At 47.7% G+C, this 23,481-nt stretch overlaps 1 protein-coding gene across 1 annotated transcript; it reads left to right on the top strand.

The window, feature by feature from the left end:
• The first annotated feature begins 1,228 nt into the window (after positions 1–1,228).
• LOC144151728 (uncharacterized) lies at positions 1,229–14,883 on the top strand. The gene is made up of 5 exons (XM_077682847.1): positions 1,229–1,385; positions 3,230–3,381; positions 12,396–12,463; positions 13,338–13,421; positions 14,552–14,883. The coding sequence occupies exons 1-5, from the start codon at positions 1,278–1,280 to the stop codon at positions 14,689–14,691; spliced, it is 552 nt and encodes a 183-aa protein (XP_077538973.1). The 5' UTR covers positions 1,229–1,277; the 3' UTR covers positions 14,692–14,883.
• The last annotated feature ends 8,598 nt before the right edge of the window (positions 14,884–23,481 follow it).

Below are 23,481 nucleotides of genomic sequence, written 5' to 3' on the forward strand. Positions count from 1 at the left end.
CGACTAAAAAACAGATCGAATCCATTCGAGAGCGTTAACTCTGACCGCAAAGCAAGGCGTCTAAAACGGCAAGACTGCAAAGCTCTTGCACAGCGCGAGATGAAGGAAGGTGTTTCAGGTGTTGAATCGGGCTTTTATAATTTCTCACTCAAAACCAATTAAACACTCTTAGGCGTCCTCAGAATATTTTTGACCCCAAAATAAACCTCTCCCATTACGCGGCTGCACCAGTTTGAAGTGGTACAAAGCGGAGAAAACTTTTCCGAGAGATACGAATGCGAAGGATCCCATCGCAAAGCGTCTCCAACAGCAAGATTTCAAAGCACTTCGACAGTGCGAGGAGAAAGAAACAATGCGTCTCAAGCGTTCAGCTGTACATTCCTGCTTTCCCATTTCCAGTCAATAGGACGTGATTCGGTGTCCTCGGATATTTTAACTTGGAATTGCAGCTGAATACAATTTTACTACTCTTTGTTGGCCGGTCAGGTTCAGGACAGGATAACATAGTTGTGTGGCCCCATTCTAAAGTTTGGGCGATATTTTTTTGCACTCCTAAGAGAGCTTCATCAACTCACGCTCAATCTAGTTTGAAAATGGAGTACACAAGAACTATTTAGAAAAATCGGGACACAAATTTGTAAACAACTCCTGTGCAGTATTTCTAATTTTTGAAAGACTGTACAGAACGAATCTACATTTTCAGAATCTTCGCTCAACAGCCGCACACTACACCACAGAACGTAGTAAAAAAAAAATGTGGCACTTCAAACCGGAGCACAAATTATTAAAAACGAAACCAAAATAATGAAACCGAGGTTGTTGTGAAGAATATGTTACCGAGTCACAGTTTCAATTGGGGTGCCAGAAACTGACAGAAGTAATCTTTGGTGAGGAATTCATTTGCGGCAGACGCCTGTTTTGCAAACAGGCGACATTCCGGGTAAAGAGTTAGGCTCTGGAAACCATGATGTGTACGTAGGCAAATATACATAACTTTTGCTAGTTACAAAATGAGAATCAGAGAGAAATGCGGTCTGTCATACGTGCACAAGGGATTGTTCTGGCATGCAATTAAAGCGATGCAAGAACAGATGGGTCAATGTCTTTCATATGTATTGTGGCGAGATTGGATTGAGAATTTATGAAATACTTTGGCCTGTTGCTGCCAGTGACGTCATAGAGCTCTCCAATGCACTCTCCATGGCCTGTGTGACGAAACTAAATATAAGCGTGAGTAGTAGGCAAGTCCGCCACCTTCGAACGAAGTCACTACTACGATGCAGCAGTCTTGCTTCGTGGTCATACTAGCTATTTTCGTGCATCAGGCTCTCGTAGCCTCCGCAGGCCCCAGAGAGCTCAGTCAAGATGTCCCGGACAGTTTCAAGGTAACAATTTCTTCCTATAGAAAACTTCACAGCATGTATGTGAGGCTTGCAATAATGTACTGCCCAACGCCAGTGCTATCTTCTTGTTTTCATACAAGTATGGTGGAACTACAATGGGTACAAACTGCGATACAGCCGGTGAAGATAAGTGTCTTATGGTGCAGCGTCTTATTTGCTACTGCATGGCTGACGTAACGTCCCAGGGTGACTGCAGTTCTTAGTGACCAGTCTCGTAGTCACCTTCAATTGTTCGCTTGTTCGTGTGTAAGTGACAATATCTCAGCTGTATGTTCATTAAACAGGTTGCAAGTGCAATAAGGTATCCGTCACCATTTAAGCTGTGTTGGTGAACGAATGAATTTTGAAGGTAAACGAATCACACTCGCAAGGAACGTAACCCACAAGAGCCGAAAGTTTATTTGTGTTATATTCTAAAGCGCGTCTTGGAAAGTAAACAAACATTGGCCAAGGGCCAGCAGTATGCCTAATAACCTCGACAGAAATATATCTAGTGTAAGAAACGTTCCTACTCAGATCCGTGTTTAGACAGAAATATTTACACGTTTACTTTCCTTTCGCACGCACTGTTGCAGCCTTCTTGGGCGCTTTTGTAACAATTTGGACCCCTCAAAAAACGCAGACTTTCCGCCGAGGTAAAATTCTTTGCGTTTTCAAAAAAAAAAAAAACATTTTTCTCGTATCACGTTCAGCCCTTCGAATTGCTAAAGGGACGGACAACCGATTTTTGCCGCGTATATGTTCTCCAGCTCATATCAAAGCCAGCGTTTTATATAGCTTAGTAACCACAAGCAATTTATAAACAAATTGGCGGAAATAATTTTATTTGGGCAGAAAACTTTCTGAAATCGGAAGGGTGGCGGTTCGTAGTGCCGAAACTTGACAGTACAATATGTGTCCCTGTCACGTGACCTGCAAACGTAGCAGCTACTGTATCTGCTGAAACGTTTATACACTTATTGAAAACCTTTTAACTCAAGTATTTGCACAAGTTTGAATTGTATATGTATTTTCAAACATTATTTTGTAAAATTTTTAAGACACGCCGCCTGCGGCCGCTGGGTTGCTCTCACTGTTGCTAACTGAGCCTCCATGCCCAGGATCAACGGTAGCGTTCAGTAAGCAGACCAAGTGAAGGAGCTTTGACGATTCTGCCTGAGTCAGGGGCGTTTGTTCTGCCAAAATATTGTATTGCACTTTCCAAATACGCCAAGGGCAGCTTACAAAAAAGATCGCGCCCGGAAAGAATCGACCTTCCGACCTCCACAACGTGAAGCCAGATTCTACCTATCGTCCATCCCGACAGATGGCGCCTTCGTGCAAAATAGACTCGTCAATTAAAAAAACACATAAAGGAACCAGAAAACCTGCGATTCACACTTTAGTTATCAGGGGAAAAGTTTTCAAATATCGCTTTAGATTTCGCATACAAACAAAAGTATGCTGCCGCGCTACTGTATGTCATGGTTGCTAGCCTTATTTTTGAGAGGGCACATACGGCTCGTAGATCTAAAAATTTCGATTTAAAAATTTCTAGGGCGTTATCAGCAAAACCGTTTGTGATGCACTTTCATTTGTGATAAAGAATATATAGTCGACAAAAATCGGTTGTCTGTCACTTTAAATTCGCATCGGCTGTTTCGACTTGACTCGATGACTGGCCGAAAAGCACAATCGTGCACTGCGTGTAGGGCCAACGTACAGACCTTTGTGATTTTTTTATAATGTTGGCTGCTCATTCCGTCGTTGAAAAAAAGACTTTATTGGTCGTTTCAAATGAAAACTTGGGAATTGTTTTGTAAAGAACGTATTTTTTATCATTGCAGATATTTGAAAAATTTCCGCGTGCCATCTCGATTACGGACACCAATAATGACACCATCTTCGAATGCCTCACGGTGAATAGGCTTTTTCTCGACCAGAAGACAATGACTACAGCGTATGTCTGGCATTTCAAAGGCCACCACAACAACCCTAAGTAAGGACAACTTGGATAGCGCTGGCGCGTGCTTCCCCAATACTCCAAGAATGATTCATTGATCGAAAACATCTCTGTTCAGAAAAAGGTATCGAAGATAATCCTGATTTTATGATGACACTAGCGTCTAAAGCCGCTGTGGCTCAGCTTATCCGCCATTGCCAGAAGGCAGGGTTATCGCTCCCCAGCACGGCCTCCCACTGCTTACGCGCCATGGGTTCAATCGTATGGCAAGCATCGGCCCTCTCCCTCTCCCGGCAGTGCGGGCAAAAGGGGAATATAGCCCCGGGGTACCTTGGCTGTAGCCCAGCTAGTGTGAGTAGTGTGCCTGCCTTTAGTATTGATTGATTGATTGATTGATTGATTGATTGATTGATTGATTGATTGATTGATTGATTGATTGATTGATTGATTGATTGATTGATTGATTGATTGATTGATTGATTGATTGATTGATTGATTGATTGATTGATTGTGTGGTTTAACGCGCCGACGCAACGCAGGCGATGAGGCGTACCGTAGTGGAGAGCTCCGGATTAATGTTGACCGCCTGGGGCTCTTTAACTTCGCAGAAATCTCGTACACACGGGCGTTTTTGCTTGCTTTTCGCCTCCATCGGAAAAGCAGCCGCCGCCGCCGAGAATTGAACCCGCGACCTCTAGCTTTAGTCTACTGAGTGTACTATTCTTCTTCAGCGAAGCATTTGTACGGCGCCGAACTCCCCGTGAATTGTATCTGACTGGGTAAACTTCCAACTGCGCTAAGTAAGCCAGACAGGCCACGTCCTGGCAATTAAAGTAGTCGCGCGTGCCCAGTAAACCCTCGTTCAATAGGCAGGTATTAGGCCACACTAGCGACTAACAAAGCTACTATACTCTCTGATCACCAGTCAGGACACGGAGAGAGGAGAGCAATCCTGCGACTTCTGCACATCAACTCATGTACACTCAAAATGTCTACACGGTATCTATCCACTCTATGCGATCTTGATGATGGTTGGTGTTTAATGGCGCAAGGCCGACGAGGGCAAAGAGCGCCAGAGAAGTTATTTAATGAAAACAAGTGATTACCACAAAAGGTAGGTATAAAATGTGTAAACTGGACATTGTAAGATCAATAAAGATAATGGTGATGGCTGGTGTATAGGGCCAGATGTGATTACGCATGATAGGAAATGAGGTTTAAAAACGTAACATCTGACAAATATTTAAAAACGCGTTTTACAGAAACCATGGCATCGTCACCTAGAAACAGAGATGGGTGTAGGGGAATATGTTGTCTGTAGAGTTCTCTGAAGTGTTTGTGTCGTGTTGTGTCAAGTGCCTTGCATTGTATGAGTATGTGGACTACGGATAGGCCCTCCCCACACCTGCTACACAGGGGTCTTGGAGATCCCGTTAGCAGGTGCGAGTGCGTTACATGCGTATGGCCTATCCGTAACCTAGCTAAGGTAACTTCAATGTGCCTGTTGTGTGTGTCAGTAGTGTATTGTCCCAAGTGTGGTTTTATTACGTGTAGTTTGTTGTCTGTCTGTTCGTTCCAGTCTGCTTGCCACGTTTTACGGAGTTGCTGTCTTATTTGTGGCTTGAGGTCTGTGTAAGGAAGTGTTGTTATGTTTATTGTGTTTCGGAGTGCAGCATTGGCGGCCATTTCATCCGCCACTTCATTACCGCCAATGCCAGAGTGGCCTGGCACCCAACACACAGTCACCCCAAGGTTTGAAGAATAAGCTACCATAATCGTTTTGAAGACAAGAATAATGACATGGTTTTTTGATGACTTTCCGGATGATAATGCACGGACGACGCTCAACGAATCTGTATAAATGACGGATCTAGGAATATGATGTTCAACTATGTGACTTACAACTAGAAATATGCCATATGCCTCTGCCGTAAAAATACTTGTATTAACATTCATTGTTCTACATGCTTCAAAATTGGGCCCATGCGCAGCACAAGACACCGCAGTGGACGTTTTAGATGCATCGCTGTAAAACTCTGCAGCCCTGTATTTATCCTGCAGATGCATGAAATGCTGCAAAATCCCACTTCTTGGTGTCCTGTTCTTATTGTATTGTACGAAAGACAAGTCACATGCCACAGGACGAAAATGCCATGGTGCTACAAGATCTGTGTGAGATGATTTGAATGTGTCTAAGAGGGAGACGTCCTGAATAGTCACCTCGTCCCTCACTCTCTGCGAGAAAGGAACAGCAATGGATGGGCGGTTTAAAAAGAGTTTAGTTGTGGACGTATCATTAAAAACCGGTTTAAAGGGATGGTTATTCATTGATGAGATTTTGGAGGCATATAGGAGGTCAACATAAGTTCGCTGGTACGCTAAGCACCATTTGTCGCACTCTGCATAAAGACTGTGGACAGGACTGGTACGGAACGCCCCACAAGACAGGCGAAGCCCCAAGTGAAGCACTGGGTCGAGCATTTTAAGTGCTGTTTTTGTGGCTGACCCATACACAACGCTTCCGTAGTCCAACCGTGACCCTACCAACGCGGCATAAAGTCGAAGCAGGAGTTGTTTGTCTGCACCGTACGATTGGTGAGACAGAACTTTTAGAATATTCATTGTTTTTAGGCATTTTTGTTTAAGTCGTTTTATGTGGGGTATGAATGAGAGTTTCTCGTCAAACACCACACCCAAAAACTTGTGTTCTCTTTTTACTGGAATCGAGTCACCAAAGAGTTTAACGTCGGGATCGGGCAGGATGCCCCGCCTTTTTGAGAATACAACGCAGGTACTTTTAGAAGGATTAAGTTTGAATCCATTTTCATCTGCCCAGCGAGAAAGTTTATTTACCCCAAGCTGGACCTGACGTTCACAAATGGATATGTTACATGATTTGAAAGATATTTGAACGTCATCAACATACATCAAGCAGGATATGGTTGGCGGCAGTGCCTTTCGGAGAGAGTTCATCTTAACTATAAACAAGCTGCAGCTCAATACGCCACCTTGAGGCACACCATTCTCCTGCACGTGAACATTTGAAAGTGCAGAACGGACCCTGACACGAAATGTTCGTTCAGAAAGGTAACTTGAAAGACTATTCAGCATGTTACCTGTCACACCATAGGATTTTAGGTCTGCAAGAATGCCATAACGCCATGCCGTATCATAAGCTTTCTCGATATCAAAAAATACGGTCATGCAGTACTGTCTGTGTATAAAGGCATCCTTAATGTAAGATTCCAGTGCAACTAATTGATCGTTTGTGGATCGCCCTGCCCGGAAGCCTGCCTGGCAGCTCTCGAGAAGACCATTGTACTCAAGAAAGTACACGAGCCTACGGTTTATCATCTTCTCGAGGAGCTTGCACAGGCAGCTTGTCAAAGCAATGGGCTGGTAACTGGAAGGAGAGGAAGAGTCCTTCCCTTCTTTTAGGAAAGCCACTACTATGGCCTCCCTCCAAGAGCGAGGAATGTGCCCCGAAAGCCAAATCTTGTTATATAGGTGGAGGAGTGTTAGAAGAGTGTCTGAGTGTAGGTGCTGTATCATTGTATATGTGATGTTGTCTGGGCCTGGAGCTGAGGGTTTACAAGTGCTCAGAGCGGTCCTCAGCTCGTGAAGTGAAAACTCCGAGTTATAAGAGGAGGTTGACTTATCATTATCAAGTAAAGACTTCTTTTCAGCCAATTGTTTGTGTTTAATGAAAGTGCTAGTGTAGTGTGCTGAACTGGACACGTGTTGGAAGTGTTGTGCGAGTGTGTTAGCCTGGTCTTCCAGTTTGTCCCCTGTTGTACTAACCAGGGGCAGGCTGTGTGTCTGTTGTCCTTTTAGTTTGCGTATTCGTGTCCAGACTTTGCGAGAGTCAGTGTAAGAGTTTATGGATGTTACGAATGAGCGCCAACTCTCTCGTTTTGCCTCACGGCGCACACGTTTTCCCATCGCCTTAGCCCTTTTGAACAATAAAAGGTTTCCCGACGTGGGGTACCGGCGCAGGATACCCCACGCCTTGTTCTGGGCCTCTCGCGCCCGCCTACAGTCCTCATTCCACCATGGCCTCCTCTGGTTGCGCGGGGCACCAGAGGCGTGGGGAATAGACTTTTTGGCGGCGTCGAGGATGTGCGCCGTGAGGAGTTGGGTAGCTTCTTCGACGTGTAGGTGTCCTATGGATGTGTGGTGTAGTTTGGATGTCTCTGTAAATGTATTCCAGTTAGCTCGTGCTTCATTGAACCTATTATGGGAAGATGGACTGCATGGGCCTTTACCTATGTATGTGAGTGAGGTGGGGAAGTGGTCACTACCGTATGGGTCAGTGCCCACAGCCCACTCGAGGAGAGGAAAGAGAACTGCGGAGCCAATCGCCAAGTCAAGACATGAGTATGTGTTGTGTCCTATGCTATGGTATGTAGGCTGTTTATTGTGTAAAAGGCATGCTCCTGAAGATGTAAGGAATTTCTCTATAAGGCGACCTCGGGCATCCGTGCGAGAAGAGCCCCAAATAGTGTTGTGAGCATTAAGGTCGCCTGTCAGGATGTACGGTTCGGGCAGCTGGTCAACCAGCGCCTCGAAGTCAGAGCTTAAAAGTGAAACATCAGGAGGAATGTATATGGAGCATACCGTTATCAACCTATTAAATATGCTACAGCCTCAAGGATAGTGTTCAGAGTGACAGGGTGGCAGGCTAAGGATTTCCGGGCAATTATGGCCACACCGCCAGAAGAGTGTGTGCAGCCATCCCTGTCCTTTCTGAAGACCATGTAACTATTCAAGAAATTTGTGTGCTTGGAATTCAAATGTGTTTCCTGAACACACATTACACTTGGCTGATTAGCATGCAGTAGTTCGTATACATCGTCAAGATTTTTAAGAAGGCCTCTACAGTTTTATTGAATTATGTTTTCTCTTCCCATTATTTAGTGTGAGAGCTACTGGAGTGTGTGTGTTAGTTTATGTGTCGTCTTTCGGGGCTGTGACTCTCGCCTTTTTTGGCTTGTCGGGAGGCTTTAGAGTCGGGACGCGTTCCTTGCGCTGCGTTGCAAGCAGGAACGGCCCGACATCCATGTCGTCGTCGGATGTCCGAGGGGTGCCCGACGGACCGGGCCCCCCGGACTTGGTCCCCCCTCGGGAGCTCTTCGTTTGAGCCGCCACCGCCGAGGGCGTCCGGGGCGCCAGAGGTGGCACGGGCGGTGCGGTGGCGGTGGGAACCGGTGCGGGGCCCGTGGTGTCCATCACCTCGGTACCCTCCAACGCACTGGAGGATGGGGAGACAGAGGCGGGAGCGGCACCGGTCCCGACGGAAGAGGTTGCCACCACAACCGCTGCTGCCTCAGCAAGCGGCGTGATGGCGGGTTGGGCTGCCAGAGGCAACCCAGGGGGGGGGGGGCGGGGGAGGGACCAGGTCAGACTCACTGAACTGGGTCCCTGTGGAAACGAGACGCCGCTCCGCCCCCCGGCGAGCTGCGTCGGCGTACCTCCCCAGGGGGAAAGATGCGAACCTCTTTCGCGCCTCTGGGAAGGTGATGTTCTCGGTTACCTTAATGTTGATTATCTTTTTTTTCAGTTGGAATTTTTCGCACTTGCGGGAGTACGCTGCATGCGGACCGCCGCAGTTCACACAAGTGAGGGTTTCGGATGGACAGTTGTCAGTCGGATGATCGTGCGCCGCGCATTTTGCACACGTCGTTCGGCCACGGCAAGAGTTTGTACCGTGTCCGAACCGCTGGCACTTAAAACAGCGCCGCTGATTCGGGATGTACGGACGGATGGAGCAACGGATAAAACCTGCATGTATATGTTGTGGAAGAACTGCGCGGTCAACCGTCAAGATAATGTGCTTGGTGGGAATCTCCTTGTCGTCTATGTGGATGGTGATGCGTCTCACGGCAGTGACGCCCTGATCCTTCAAGCCGGCAAGGAGATCCACATCCGTTTCGTTCAGGAGATCTGTTTCGGATATCACACCCTGCGAGCTGTTGAGGCTCCGATGGGGTGTGACCCTGATGTCGAGATCAGCCAGTCTAGTCTGAGCTAGAAGCTTTGCAGACTGCTGCTTGTCATTTATTTCGATTAGGAGTTCACCAGACCTTTGTTTTTTGCATTTATACGATTTTCCTATTATTGCTTCAAGATACTTGGCGATCAAGAAGACTGACTGAGATGCAAGAGGGTGGGTTGGATTCAGGGACTCCATGACAAGAAATCGAGAGTAATGATCTGGTTCAGGAAATGTCAAAGATGGCAATGGAGGAAACGATACTTCGGTGCGGCCCCTTTTAGGGGGCTGATCACGGTTGGGGGGGGGGGGGGTTTAGACAATACCATAAAGCATAGTATAAAAGCAGGGAGACTGGGGTACTTTCTCCTTTGACCTTACCCTGGTAGTCAAAGAGGTCCCGGAGCTCCCTGCCTGGTTGACAGGCAGGGAGCCCATCGGCCGGAGCTTGACCAAGGCTCCGACGGCCACCGTTTACGGCTTCTACCCTTCACCTATAAACACCTCGCCACGGTTGGACACGGCTTATGTTGGGAGCTCGGGGTCCGCGGTGTCGCTGCTCACCGTCACCATGAATACTCAAGGTGCCCCGTGCGTGGTCTATGCGATCTTCTCTGTATTCACAATCAAGGTGCACAAACATCATACAATTAGGGATTTAATAATGGAAAATGAGTGGCAGTGCACACCATAGTTCACTGGAAACATTTTTTCTCTGGGTGGCTAGTACTGTGCACCACAGTACGAAAAAGTTATTTGCTTGATAAAAACGGGAAAAATCTTGAAATAATGCGCCGCACGCTGTATTCAGCCAGCGTTACCGGCCCCCTCGCCCTTACTCGCCTCATGTGCAGTAGTTACTTTAACGCGAAAGCCTTGGATCTCTCCCTTTCCTGCAACTCGTTGTGAGGTGCAAAAATTGGCTCAGCTTTGACTAGTGGTGAAAGACTGGAAAAACAGCAGAGCTGGAGGACGACCTTGCTTCTTCCAGTTTTGCAATGTTTTCTTATGTTTTGCTTGGCTTTGCGAAGTTTTGTTAGATTTTGCGATGTCCTTGCTTGAGTAGGCTAAGGAATGAGGCCATGTTTAGCCGGATTACAAGGCCGTTCAGATCGGTCCTCCACACTGACAGAGGATGCCAGGGGAGGGGGTGGATTAGAAGCTAGGTCGACCCCCAGCTCCGTTGCTTATCCAGCCTTGCACCACTAGTACAAGCTGCGCCACATTGTTTCTGTTTTAGTAGCACAACAAAGACTATAACCTTTAAATTGATGTAGTGAGGGGCGCGCATACGCATATGACATTTATGCTCACACTCGAGCAGGCGCAAAAGCCGGAGTTACTTTTGTAATACCCTATGGGGCACCCTTTACAGACGGCGCACTTTTTTGTATTTTATTTTGCTAACACAACCCGACCAATCTTGAGATTAAATAGCTGCCGCTGCTAAAATCTCCTGGGGTACAGACAACAGGAGCCTCTTTTGGGAGCGCGCTTTGGGAACGGGAAATGCCAGCGCTGGAGGAAAATTTGCTACTACCGCGTGTACATTACGAGCCAAATTTAGAAGTAGAGGTACCGACGTGGACAAACACCAGGCTTCTGGCGATAACGAGTCAGCGTAACGAGCTTTTGAGTGCTGTCTATTGGTCTGCGCAAGTGGTGACAGCGGGGGTCAAAGTTCGCCCGAAAGTTCAGCAGCAGGTATACGGAAGGTCCAACTGGGATTGCACCTTCACATTTTTAGAAAGCTCTACGTCTCCCTTCTTTTTTCGCAACTGCTATATGCTGATCTTCCTTGGGTGCCAGTTAGTCGTAGATGTTTGTTATAAATGATGGTTGATATTTTATTGGTGCAGCAAAGCGTAGGCACACATCTTGGCAGCCGCTGCTCGCAAGGGCCAACTGTCCGAAGCTTCTGAGCGTTGGCGGGCTTTATCGCACGCTCCGTACCTCTATTGGGACGAATCATTCTCATTGCTTTTTAACGCGAATGGCATGCGCATTGCTCGTCCATTCGGTCTCCCTTAAATTCTTTTTTTCAGAAAACCACCGCTATGTTACTCAGTTCATTGAAGAGTATGGCAGTCACTTGTTAGAAACGTGCATTGGCATTAACACACAGTTTGTCTAGGCGGCGCAACCTTTGCAGTGAGGAAGGTCGTAATGACTTAGTGCTCATTGCTTTTACGTGCACCGCCTACAACCTCCGGCTAACGGGAAAGCATCTCATCTTGGTCAACGTGCCTTGTTATGCCGCCGCTTCTAGAATGTCATCTGCTCCGACCAAAGCGCCGTCGTCATGGCCGTTCGTGAAGCCGCGCTGACTGTTGGGTGTTTTCTCCGAAGGGGGTTTTCTTTAGCGATAACGAATCCTACCTGGATAAAACTCCGCGACTAAAGGCTGCAAAAAAATCATTGCCAGCCTGTAAATAATAAAAGATCGTGCAGAAAACCTGTATGCACCCTCTTTCTTGGTTGTAGTGCCCATAGTTTTCAGGCTTGCAAATTGTTAACGGAGAGTCGACAGGAAGCCGAACCAAAGGTGTTTTGGACTTAAGACGCCTGTCGCGAGCATTCTCATTTCAACTTTTTACACTTTTTCTCTGTCCTTCTCTTTCCCTCACTCAATATTTTCGATTCGTATTAAAGGAGACATGTTTGGTGTAGCAGCAAGATAACCAGTTTTATTCTATGCTACCCATACCATGCTTTCCCCGCCTTTCTGCAGCGCAACTACATGCCAAACATGTATACCTTTTGCTACGTATATTTATGCTTCCACGTTTCCCCTGATTTTCAAGGCACGTACTGGCGGTCGCATTTTAAATATGTATTCCCCACTTAGGGTGGACATACGACCTTTATGCTTTTCCCATCCCACTTTTGATGTTACCAATTGTGGACCATCATCCTTTCTTTAGCAGTCTTTAATAGTTCTTTCTGCTTCTAAAACATTAAACACCTGTGGCTTTGTTTCGCCATTAAATGTAATACAACTGTATACCTTTTTAAAGGCAGGAGTTGGCGTAACCCAGCAATATATCGTTTCCTGCAGGAAAGCACTTGCACTCTTCGCCGAGAAGGGAACAACCCCAGAAAAATTTTTCTATATGGAGACGTCAGGTAAACATTCTATTCTTTTAATAATTGTATACCCAGTTCCACAGTGCTACACCTACATTATACAAAGCATGTGCTCTATGCTAACCCGTCGCTAAATCAACATAATTTTGGCAAAACTACCAGAGAGAACTTACCTAAAATGATTTGGTCGTCTTTGGAAGAACCCATATTATATCTATGCCTTCAGTTTCGACGGCCTTATCCGCCTACTTTTGCGCTGCCCCGAAATATTGCTTGCCCCATGTTTCTAGAGTTTCCTTGCACGCAAATCATGGCGCAAGCTTAAAGCATTCTAAGGAAAAAACGCAAAGTGAATTTAGTCTCGGAGTATGACCATTTTGACCAAAAATGACGACCTTTCAGTGTTGTTATGTTTTTAGATGAATGGACTCTCCGTGCTCCATTTTCATATGAAAGTCCCCACCTCAGCGAGTTTTGCAAGAAAAGTGGTAGTATCCTTCGCGTTAAAAGCGGGCGGTGACTCGACGGTGCCTAATGAATTTTTTTCATGACTGGGTCGTTGCTCACCACAAAGTGCCCTTGTGCATAGTTCCAAATGGTGACATACCAGTGTGCAGTTCGGTGTCGTGACCGCGAAGAGCAGAAACACAGTCGCTATGTTTTTTTGTTTTTTTGTTTTTTTTTTTCAAATGAAATTTTATGTGCGTGCCGCCTATCACCAATATTACCCGTCGTCATGGCTGTGCACAATTTTTGTACACCACATTTTGGATTAAGTGCTTCTGGTTTATTCTTTTTCCGCTTATTCTTATTCACTTTGATCATGGACCTCAATAAAATGTTCTTTTTCCAACTTTTCGCGCGAACGGCTGTACATCAACGTGACTGGATTATAATTCACAATGTCTTTTAGACGACTCCCCGAAGGAAGAAGGTGAATTTTACTACACGGACTATGACAGCTGCGCAGTAATGTACATGCCCTACCATGGAGGTCGTAAGTAGCCGTTTTTTGTGCGCAACATACAATAACACATTTTATTGATCAAGGAATTTGTTCAGCTGTACCACATTAGAAAGAAAAATGAAGCTTCTACAGGCAACTCAAACTCCCGGGCCGAGAGGGGCGAACCATTCCGTGTTCCCCGCTGTTTCCCACAGCAAAATCGCTGCTAATTGCAATAAGCTACAAAGGGCAATTTTTCTTCAACTATTTACATATTTAGATTAATTACATACAATCAACAATCACGTAGCTAAACCCAGTCAATACGCATGATGTATTTCTTTGGTTCTTCTCCCTCGTCCTAATGCTCCTGGTGCTGATGAGGCTCCCCCGCTTCCAAGTCGTAGATCGTGCCGAGTTCAAGTATAGGTATATATCTTTGCTATAAAAGTCTCGTGTCTTTAAAGCATGTCGCGTTCTATCGCGAAGCGTTGGAAAACGAGTGTCCCGCTGTTTGCTTGTGGTAGGCGCTTTTGCCCAAGCAGATGAAACGTTCTAGCACGAGGAGTTCGGAAATACGTGTCCCGATGTGCTCTTTTAGAACACGTTACGTTATAGCCCTAGGCGTGGGAAAAGGGGTGTCGCGGTGTTTTAGTACCAAGACAACACGAGACGATGACAGGTGACCCCGACAGCCCGAGCCTTTGAGGTGATTCGCCCGTAAAACTGGAGAAAAAGCCTACAAGAACCACATTTCGCCCTTTTAGAAGTGACTGCGTTTCCCCCTACCGCCAACCGGCCGAACACAGGCACACAATATGTTAATGTGCTTTGAAAAACCACTTGCATCCGCTTTGTCTGTTGCCGCGTTAATGCAAACAGCGCCATTCATAATGCAGCAAAATGTGTCGTTACTGAAAATATCACGTGTTTCAAAGTAATATTCTTGCTCATCTCTCTGCAAGCAAAGCTTACAATAATAATACCATCTTAAAACCATAACTTACCTGATCAAACCCAACTGTTTTACCGAGAACTTTCAAGCCTACGTTATTTCAAAAACTTCTTTGATTTATTGAAACTAATTAGGTGTTACTTAGATGACTTGGAGATTTTATGTTTTTGTACTCTCATACACAGCATGAGATTTCGATCAGAACACAAGTATTTTCATTTTTCAGAGTGCATCTTGTGGTCTGCACCAGCCAAACAAGACTCGCTTCCACAAGAATGTATGGACCAGTTCGCCAAAGCTTGCGGCATCGGCGTTCCTACCTACAGCAAGGACCTTTGCGACGATGAAGAGCTTGGTCTCTACTGAGACCGTCTCCACGCAATCCTGCAATGAACAGAATAATTCACTGTAGTATTACTCCTTTCTTGAACACGCGGATAAATTAAAACTCTAATAAACTACTGCATGAAACAATGCGCTTTTTTCTTCTCTCCAAACTTCATATATTACAATGTCCCGACGCCTTGTACAATAAAAGCGAAAGCCACTTGTTAATGAGCCAGCAATGTGCGTGTTCTGCAATCTGTTTGCAAAATTTGTTTTGCATTTGACAAATAGGTGCCGCTTTGCCTTCGAGCAATTATGTGGCATAAATAAGAGGATATGCCAAACTTCCATGAACAGTGATTAGCAGTGCGATGGTGCGCGGGACACCTCAGTCTTTGAAATCGAGCACTCCTGGTGACACGGGCTGCAACCATCACCGCCCTACTCAAGCCGGCGCCCACCACCCACCACCTGGAGGTATCATATGTATATGTACAGCATTGAAGCATGTGTGGTCTTGACGTACGCTCCCCTGATAAGAATATTTTCAGATGCGACTGCATCTCATTCACTCGCCTTGTCCATGCAGCGTCGTCGGTGTTGTTGTCGTCCGCCCCTCCCCCATTCTCCTCGCCGCGCGAGCTGCGCTATCCGCCGCTCACCCCCTCTCCTCTCCGATGCCCCTCTCTCGCGAGGGGCATTGGATTGGATTCGAATGAATTGGCTTGGCTTGGCTTAAATTGGATTGGATTGGATTAGATTTGGATTGGATTGGAATAAAGTGGATTGTATTGGATTGTGTTGCATCATAGCCGCGGCAGACACACTGGCGCCGGCACATGTGCAGTACTCTCTCTTCCGCGGTCTCCTCTCCTTCGGGCGCGCAGCGCATATACGCCTCGAGCTTCGCGATCGCTGCGCCGCCTGCCGCCGCTTCTCCGCGGCGTTGACGGGATGTGCGCTGCGTGGCTTATAGGGGCTCGTGCAGTGTTTTGGTTCTGTTTCGCTTCTTTTCGCCTTTCCGCGCCCTAACAAAAACTTGTTAATGTGACGTATATAAGCACAGAGTACGTTTAGGTCACTTAAAAGGCAGCTGCGCCTTCGTAGAGCACGCGATCGCCTGCAAGAGCTACCCGGGGACGCGGTTCTGCGCACATCGTCGCCGCTCTTCCGGGTGTCGGCGATGGTAGCAGCATATCACCTCTGTCACCTCCAAATACGTCAGGCACAAATGAATTCTACTGTCCCCTCGTTTAGACCTGATACTGCCACAGTGAGAGGTTGGCTTCATTTTGCAGCGTGGAAAACGAATGCGGTTTTGTTTCGAATATATACGTCCCAGAAAAATGTGTTTCGGCGATGTGATTAGCCAACCCCGGACAATAACTGTTGCATTTTATAAGAATATAAGCCATGCCAAAATGTTAAGTATATTTCAAGCCTGTACGTCGTTAAATATGTGCCCACATATGCCTTATAGCAAGAACCAAGGCAATCTAATATGAAACCACGGGAAAGTACATGCTGTGCAAGTGCGGAAGAAAAATAATAGCTCTAACGGAAATGAAAAAAAAAATACAGTGCAGCTTCTATCATGCTAAAGACGTTCGCCAAAACTTAAGCCAGGCAGGGCTTACCGGACCAACTATACGCGAAATGCACCGCCATTTCGCGAGACATTTGGGGGGGGAGGGGGGAGAGGAGGACGCTGTGTACAAATGCGGAGCGGAATCAAGCAAAGAACGTTTTGGTAATCACACACGCAAATCTCGCGTTCACTGTCGTTTTGTTTTTCGTCTTCAACGAACACCTGATCGTTGGGCGGACGCGTTTTTAGAAGTATACAGGGTAGGCAGTTCGCAAGCGATGAAAGTGTGGGGTATGTGATACGGCCCTCTGATTTCAGTTTCTACTTTATTCTGCAGGCTCCCTGTGCCATGTGACGATATTTCGGAGAAGCGTTTAGTAGCGGACGCTGATTATATACTACGATCGTCTGCGCGCTGCTCGCAGAGGATATATGTAGCAGACGAATGTTCGCGGGCGCTCACCTCACGACAAGACGACTCTTAGTCGTGTGCTGATCCCCGAGTATAATTCTGCATTATCCGTCGTACTTACGTTGAATATTCCCGAAATTAACACACACTGGCTTTTAAATGGTGGTGACCAATATCTGAGGTATATTATTGGCAAAAGTAACTGGCGTGCTGTCAGGTATGAGTGTTCCGCTGAATATGTAAGCGCATAAAACTGATTTACATCGTAGTCGTATACCCGTATCATGAACATCAGAGGAACCGGTGGTTATGGAGACACTGCTAGTAAATTCAGGGCAGTGTAACTACGATCAGGTCCATGCATACGCCGGTTCCGCGACTCTGGGCTGTGACACACACCTGGCGCTTATACAGACCGAGTATACCACACTAAGATCGCGTCAGAAACATTTACACTCTCGTAAACACATCCCATTTGCGAACAGAGGGACTGCTCCACATAAACATGGATTTCCAACGCCCGCAAACGCTAAATCTCAGTCGTGAACATGCCGCAAAAGCAGCGGCGACAGTGGGGAGCGCGAAGGAGACTCCCGCGCCTGCTTTCGAAACGGGCCGCTAGGGGGATTTCAGTGGCACCCCTACAGGCCGCGCTCGAGGTGTATAACCGGTGTGCCGCTCTCCGGCGGCCTTTCGGTCGACGGTTGCTCTCCGCTTGCGCTTGAACCACCCTCAGCGTCGCATCACACCAGGGTTCCCGCGATAGGAGGTGGGCGTAATTTTATGCCTTATTTCAACTCCAACTAATTACGAGAAGCTCCAGGAGCTCCTCTTCGAGGCATCGTTACAGTGAACTCTGTACGTTGTCCTCTGGTGTTTTTTTAGAATAAGACGTACATATTTGCGCTGTAAAATCCGTAGATACGCGAATAACGGCGGATGGCACACGTTAAGTTGTCTGCAGCATAGAGAGACCGACCACGTTGCCAGGCACTAGTATTCCGAAGGCATCGTGCTGTCGTGTTCCCTGCTCTACGCTCCACTTGTCTGGAATACATACATGCGCACATACATACATACATACATACATACATACATACATACATACATACATACATACATACATACATACATACATACATACATACATACATACATACATACATACATACATACATACATACGTACGTACGTACGTACGTACATACAGCTCATGAATTTTACGTAGGAAGGAAAGTACAGAAAACATACGTCCAGAACGGGGACCTAACCCGCAGTACCGTAGAAAACCGGGCTAGTTGGTCAGATTCTTCTCCACAGCGCACAAATAATGAGACAAAGGGGAGGATAACACTGGACAGCGCTTGTCAAGTGCGCTGTGAAGATGAGACCGAACTCGCGCCTTCCGGTTACATATCGGATGCCTACCAATTTGGCTTTCTGGGCGGCTGTCTCCTCCTCCACTTTCTGGGGTATTTATATTTAGCACAACTGTATCTGTCGCTTTAGGGTGGTAGCCTGCGCCGCTCTGACAACACGGGGTGAAGGGGACCAACTTTTTAACCCTCCAGCTCTGGCTCGAGCGTCTACAGCCTGCCAATAGCAATCAAATGACTGAAAACCCCCCTAAGCTAGCTGTGGCATCAAGGCTGCCACAAACGTATCAGCAACACCGTACAGCTCAGTGACTAGCTGACTAAAAGCGGACCTGGTATCTGCCTCACCACATCAACCGAGAAAAGAAAACCACGCAAGCACAAATGCATAAGCGCGGAAGTAGTAAATGCGTTGCGGCCTTGGGCTTTTAAACGTGTAATAAAGACGTACTCAGGTCTACCTGAGTAATTGGAGCGTTATCACAGAACTAGCAATCATGGGAGCACCACAGTACATTTACAACAACTGCCGTATGCACCCCTTTGATTCCACACGATTTTCTTCGTCTTTCCGCGTGTGTGGAGAACCGGACACCACCAAATACATATTGTGTGGCTGCGACATATCTACGCTAGAACCCCCTTCCCTCCTGAACCTCCTCCTTTCCCCAGCTACAGCTTTGGAAAAGAGAGTTGGTGAGCTCCAGCCCCGAGGACCAGCTGCTCTTGATCGGAAGGTCTGCCAACGCGGCCCGCGCTCAAGGAGTCCTGGATGAGGACGCCTGTCTGAAGTCTTTCCTCACACAACTTGCACTAAGAGATATGTTCCCACTCTTGACTCTCGGAGTGTGACTGCAGACACTGTATTTTATATTTTACCCTCTAATTCTAAATGCTTGCCTCTGAGCAACCTGTGAGCCTGTGAACAACCGCCTACAGGGACAATTTACGACTTATGCGGTTGTGGCCACAAATGCTCCTCTCCGGCACAAAAAAGCGGGTATAGGTACATTTTCATCTCCTCTTGACCGAAAAATTTTTCTGCGGCTTCCCGACTTACCATCAATATTATTGGTAGAGTCCATGGCGATTGCGGTCGCTCTTCAAAGGCTCCGTGAAGAGTACTTGCAAGGGCTCAATTGGACACATTACCTTTCTGTGTTGTCCACTCCATCCTCTTCGACAGCCATACACCTCTTTGCAGTGCGTTGTCGATGCTCATAGCAGCACACGTGAGATAAATCCGCCTGATTTGGGTTCCACGGCACGAAATTATCGACTATAATGAACCTGGTGATTATGTGGCCGGCGTAGCGCTACCGTTGATGCTGTTCTTGGCCGCATGGTTCCAACTGGGTTTCGAAGGTATAATTCCCTGGAAAGCTTCTCACAAAACAGTACCTCTGGCTGCTCCCACACAGAGCACCTCCATGAGTGACTCTGCGCAGTCACGACTGTGCGAGATCACACTGACCAGCTTTCGCTGCCAGATACCTCATTTGAATTACTGCCTAAACCGCGCACCCATAGCGCCATCGACCCTGTGCGACTTTAGTCAAGCAGAGGAGACAACTGATCAGTCTCTACTGTAACGGCCGCGAAACTCTTCCCCCTGAAAACGATACGTAGAGCTTCCCTCCGGCGACTGAGCCATCCCTAGTCAGTTTCTCATTTATTATCATTCGGGACATTCGGGCTCAGTTCTGACGGTAACGTAGGTCGCGCTAGGTCAAACCGATCCCAAGAAACATGCACCCGACCTTCCACGCGGGAAGAAGAGAGGCACGCGTGCAGTACCACTCGCAGCACTATCCACCAGACAAACACACCGTGTATGTGGATGCGGCACGGTACCCCGACACAGCAGCCTTCACAATCGCAGGCATCGCCTCCGCCACAGAACCGCAACCAGCAATCACAGCCTCCATCTGTACGGCAAACCCCACCACTGCAGAAGAAACAGCCCTGGCTCTCGCCATAACCAAGACGCCAACACCGACCGTTGTGCTATCGGATCCACAGCAGGCGCTTCGCAACTATGAGAAGGGCAACATCTCAGCCTCGGCAATAAAAATTCTTCTAAAAAAACGTCCCGACCAGCCCGTGATGTTGCTGTGGACCCCGGCTCACACTGGCGTGGGAACCAACGAGGTGGCAAATCAGCAGGCCCGAGCATTAATACCCCGGGTGATCACTCCTCTTGGTATTACGCATGGAGCAATCGACGTCACTGGGTACGCCCTCACCACATACCAACACATCACACAACACTACCCCCACCCAACGCCGAACTTACGAAAGAGGAAGCACAGATGTGGCGCACTCTACAAACCCACTCCTTCCCCAATCGCAAACAATTACAGCGCTCCCACCCACACCTCTTCCACTCCGCAGAGTGTCCGAGATGCCACAACCTCGGCATGCTATACAGTGCCCCGCAGACCCCTACCTCCCCTTACCCACCCCCACCCACTGGGAGCAGGCCTTGGGTAGCTCTTGCTTCGTGGATCAACGAACCCTGACGCAACGGGCACTACAGGTCGCTGCGGCCATTTGGGCTGAGGCCACCCCCAACCTGAACCCGGTGCCTCACCAATAAAGTGTTTTTCTCTCTCTCTCTCACTCACTCTTATTTCCGAAACACGTCGTGTATACCCTGTCAGTAAACCGCATCTAGTGCCACATCAGCATTGAATTTTCTCGCTTTCTCATAAATATTATCTTTACTTCCCCCACAATTTTCTCGTTTTATTTCCGCTTAGTTTTGATTCTTAACGTTCTTCCACAATGAGATCCCAGTCTGACTTGGCCAATCCCCCAGAGGCGGTACGCGCGATCTTGGCTCCAACCAAGTTCCGGACACCTCTGGAAGTGCAATCAGTAACATCATCAGTAGTAGTTCGCCGTTACCGTTCCAAAATACCGGTTGCAGGCAGCCAGCTATCAAGTCCCGAAAGCAAACAAGCCGGCCCCCTCTCGCTGAACACGGCCCTTTCCCCATCCCGACGAACATGAGCGCCCTCCAATCCGAAGCAAGCTGTGAAACGCAGTCTTTCGCCATTTCCGCTAGCGCCAGAACCTCTGTGACTTCGTCAATGACCAACTCAACGCGAAGCTTGCCTGGCTCACGTCTGCAGGACGCTCCTCCGAAAGCAGCGGCCCCCCAAGGTCAACCAGCCATGCCAGGCGAACCAGAAGAGGACACAGGAGGGTCCCCTACCTCTTCGCTGGAAGGCAGCTCAAGCCAGAGCGGAGCAGTGGCGGGGGAATGGCACACTATGACACCCATAGCTTGCTACACGCCGTGGACTCCCAAAAGCGACAGCCGTCTTTTCTCGTCTACGACGCTTGACAAGTCAGACTTCCTCTCGCCTTCTCACCAGGAGGACTCCGCGGGAGGCAGTCGCGGTCGCCGTTGGCCTAGTACGCGCTACGCTGTCTTGCTGCCCCTGGCCGTGCTTTTGCTCGCCTCTCTGACAGCGGCCGTCGTCGACGTCAAATCGATTGGTCTCTCTGAAAGCGGGCTCAGAGAGATCGCTGACTATTTCCGGGCACCGGCTGCTGCGGATGAGGAGGTACCAGATGAGGATACCGAGACCGCAGCGATAACTTTGACGCCAACAAGTTCAGCGGCGCTGATTACTACTACGCCACAACTTTTCGATCCTGGCGCCAGCAGCACTCCCAAGCCGATAAAAGCAGTCCATAGAAGCGCTGGCGCACATGTGGTCACAGCGACTAGCGGGACCAAGTCGCAGCAAACAGGAGAAGACTCAACGTCGACAACGACGATCCCTGTGGGGATAGCAAAATCTCAGACCGAACGCCTTGTGACTCGCCACAAGAAATTTTCTGAAGGGGACACCACCGCTTCTGTTCCGAAGATTATGGTCGTGCCCCTTCAAAAGCCTGTAAGCGAATTTCTCTGCATTCTTTTCGTCAAGTCGAGGCACTGTAAATTTTTCTCTTTTAACCTATTCAAATTTACTTACATTAAGAAAGGAGTAACTACATCTTCGGCGTTTGCTCTGCGGTACTCAGTGCATTTACTCCCAGATATTTTTGCTCCAGTGTTAACAAAGCCGTGGTAGGCCTACAGTTAGCTTGGAAACATTACCTGACTTAACCTGAACAAGCCTGTGTTAGCTTGTTTCTCTTCCTCAGAGAATTCCTTTACGTCCTTTAAAAACATAACCTAACAATAACTTGGCGTTACCTAGCCTGACCTATGTTAGCCAAACTGAGTCCTATGTAGCCCAATGGAAGCCCAGCATGTTCATTTTAAAACTGCTGCCAAAAAAAGTGGGTCCTTAAATATGGCTAACAGCAATTTGGCTTAAAATACAGCAAATTGACAACACGGTGTAAGAGCGCCGCATATCTAGGGTTCCGCAAGATGGCATTCATTTACGCTGTGCTGTGGCTGGGAATGTATGGTGTAAGGGTGTCGTGGAAAGGTCATAGCTCTGTGATGCAAAGGGCGAAAGTTCTGGTCAGGTGCGCGGAAATTTTTTAAGATGTTTTTATCATTACTTTCTTCCCTTTGGTTCCAATTCCGCTATACAGGCCTTAAAGGCTTTGTCTAGGTAAGAATTACGTTTGGTTATGCTAGGTTAGGTGACAGGGCGGCGAAGAGACTGGTGATACAGCGTCCAAATGCAACAGCTAACAATTTCATTTCATTTCATTTATTAAACTGCGAAGGGTCTCATGAAGACAAAATACAAGTTGGTCTTATTCAAAAGTTTGGCTGTTTTTTAGAACCCTCAGCCCTTGCCCGGCAGGAAACGATGTTTTATTCAATGAGAAATTCAACAATCTATGCCAAACTTTCACTTCTCCCGCTGAATGGTACGTTTCGTGACGTCAGCAATGGTGTACACAGGGCAGGTGCTTAAACAAGAGGTAGTATGTTGTCTGGGGATGCCGCCATCTTACAGACGCCGCTTTCGCTACACTGTTTATTGTCCGCGTTCCTACGTGGCGCACCACTAATGCTCAAGGACCGCAGTTGGCTCTCAGCTTTTCAGCGGACTTGTATACCTGTCGTATGTTAACGGCGAAGCTGCCTAATCTGGTGGTTGGGCCGGCGAACGTGCGCAGAAAGACTTCGCGTAGCGAAGGGAATCGTGTCGCCACCTGTCGGAGGTGCGATGCAGCTGGTACAAGCACGTCTTCGGAAAAGCGTCGCGGGGAGTCGCGATACAACAGGCACAAGCACGGCTTTAGAAACGCGTCGCGAGGTGGCTCGCTTTATCGCTTGCTACGACGAGTAGTGCAGATTTGACAGTGCAAAGAGAGGAATTTATGCCAAAACGAAAGAATTCGAAAGGCCGAGAAGCGATGACGGTAATCAACTTCTTAGCGTCCCACAATCCAGACCACACAAGCCGGACGGTGGCCACCGAACGAGTTCAAAAATTTTGAGCAAACGCTCGTCCTGCTGAGCCCTC

Source organism: Haemaphysalis longicornis, unplaced genomic scaffold (genome assembly GCF_048455015.1).
Source record: "Haemaphysalis longicornis isolate Haplotype H1 unplaced genomic scaffold, Haemaphysalis longicornis Haplotype H1 scaffold_9, whole genome shotgun sequence".
Taxonomy (NCBI): Eukaryota; Metazoa; Arthropoda; class Arachnida; order Ixodida; family Ixodidae; genus Haemaphysalis; species Haemaphysalis longicornis.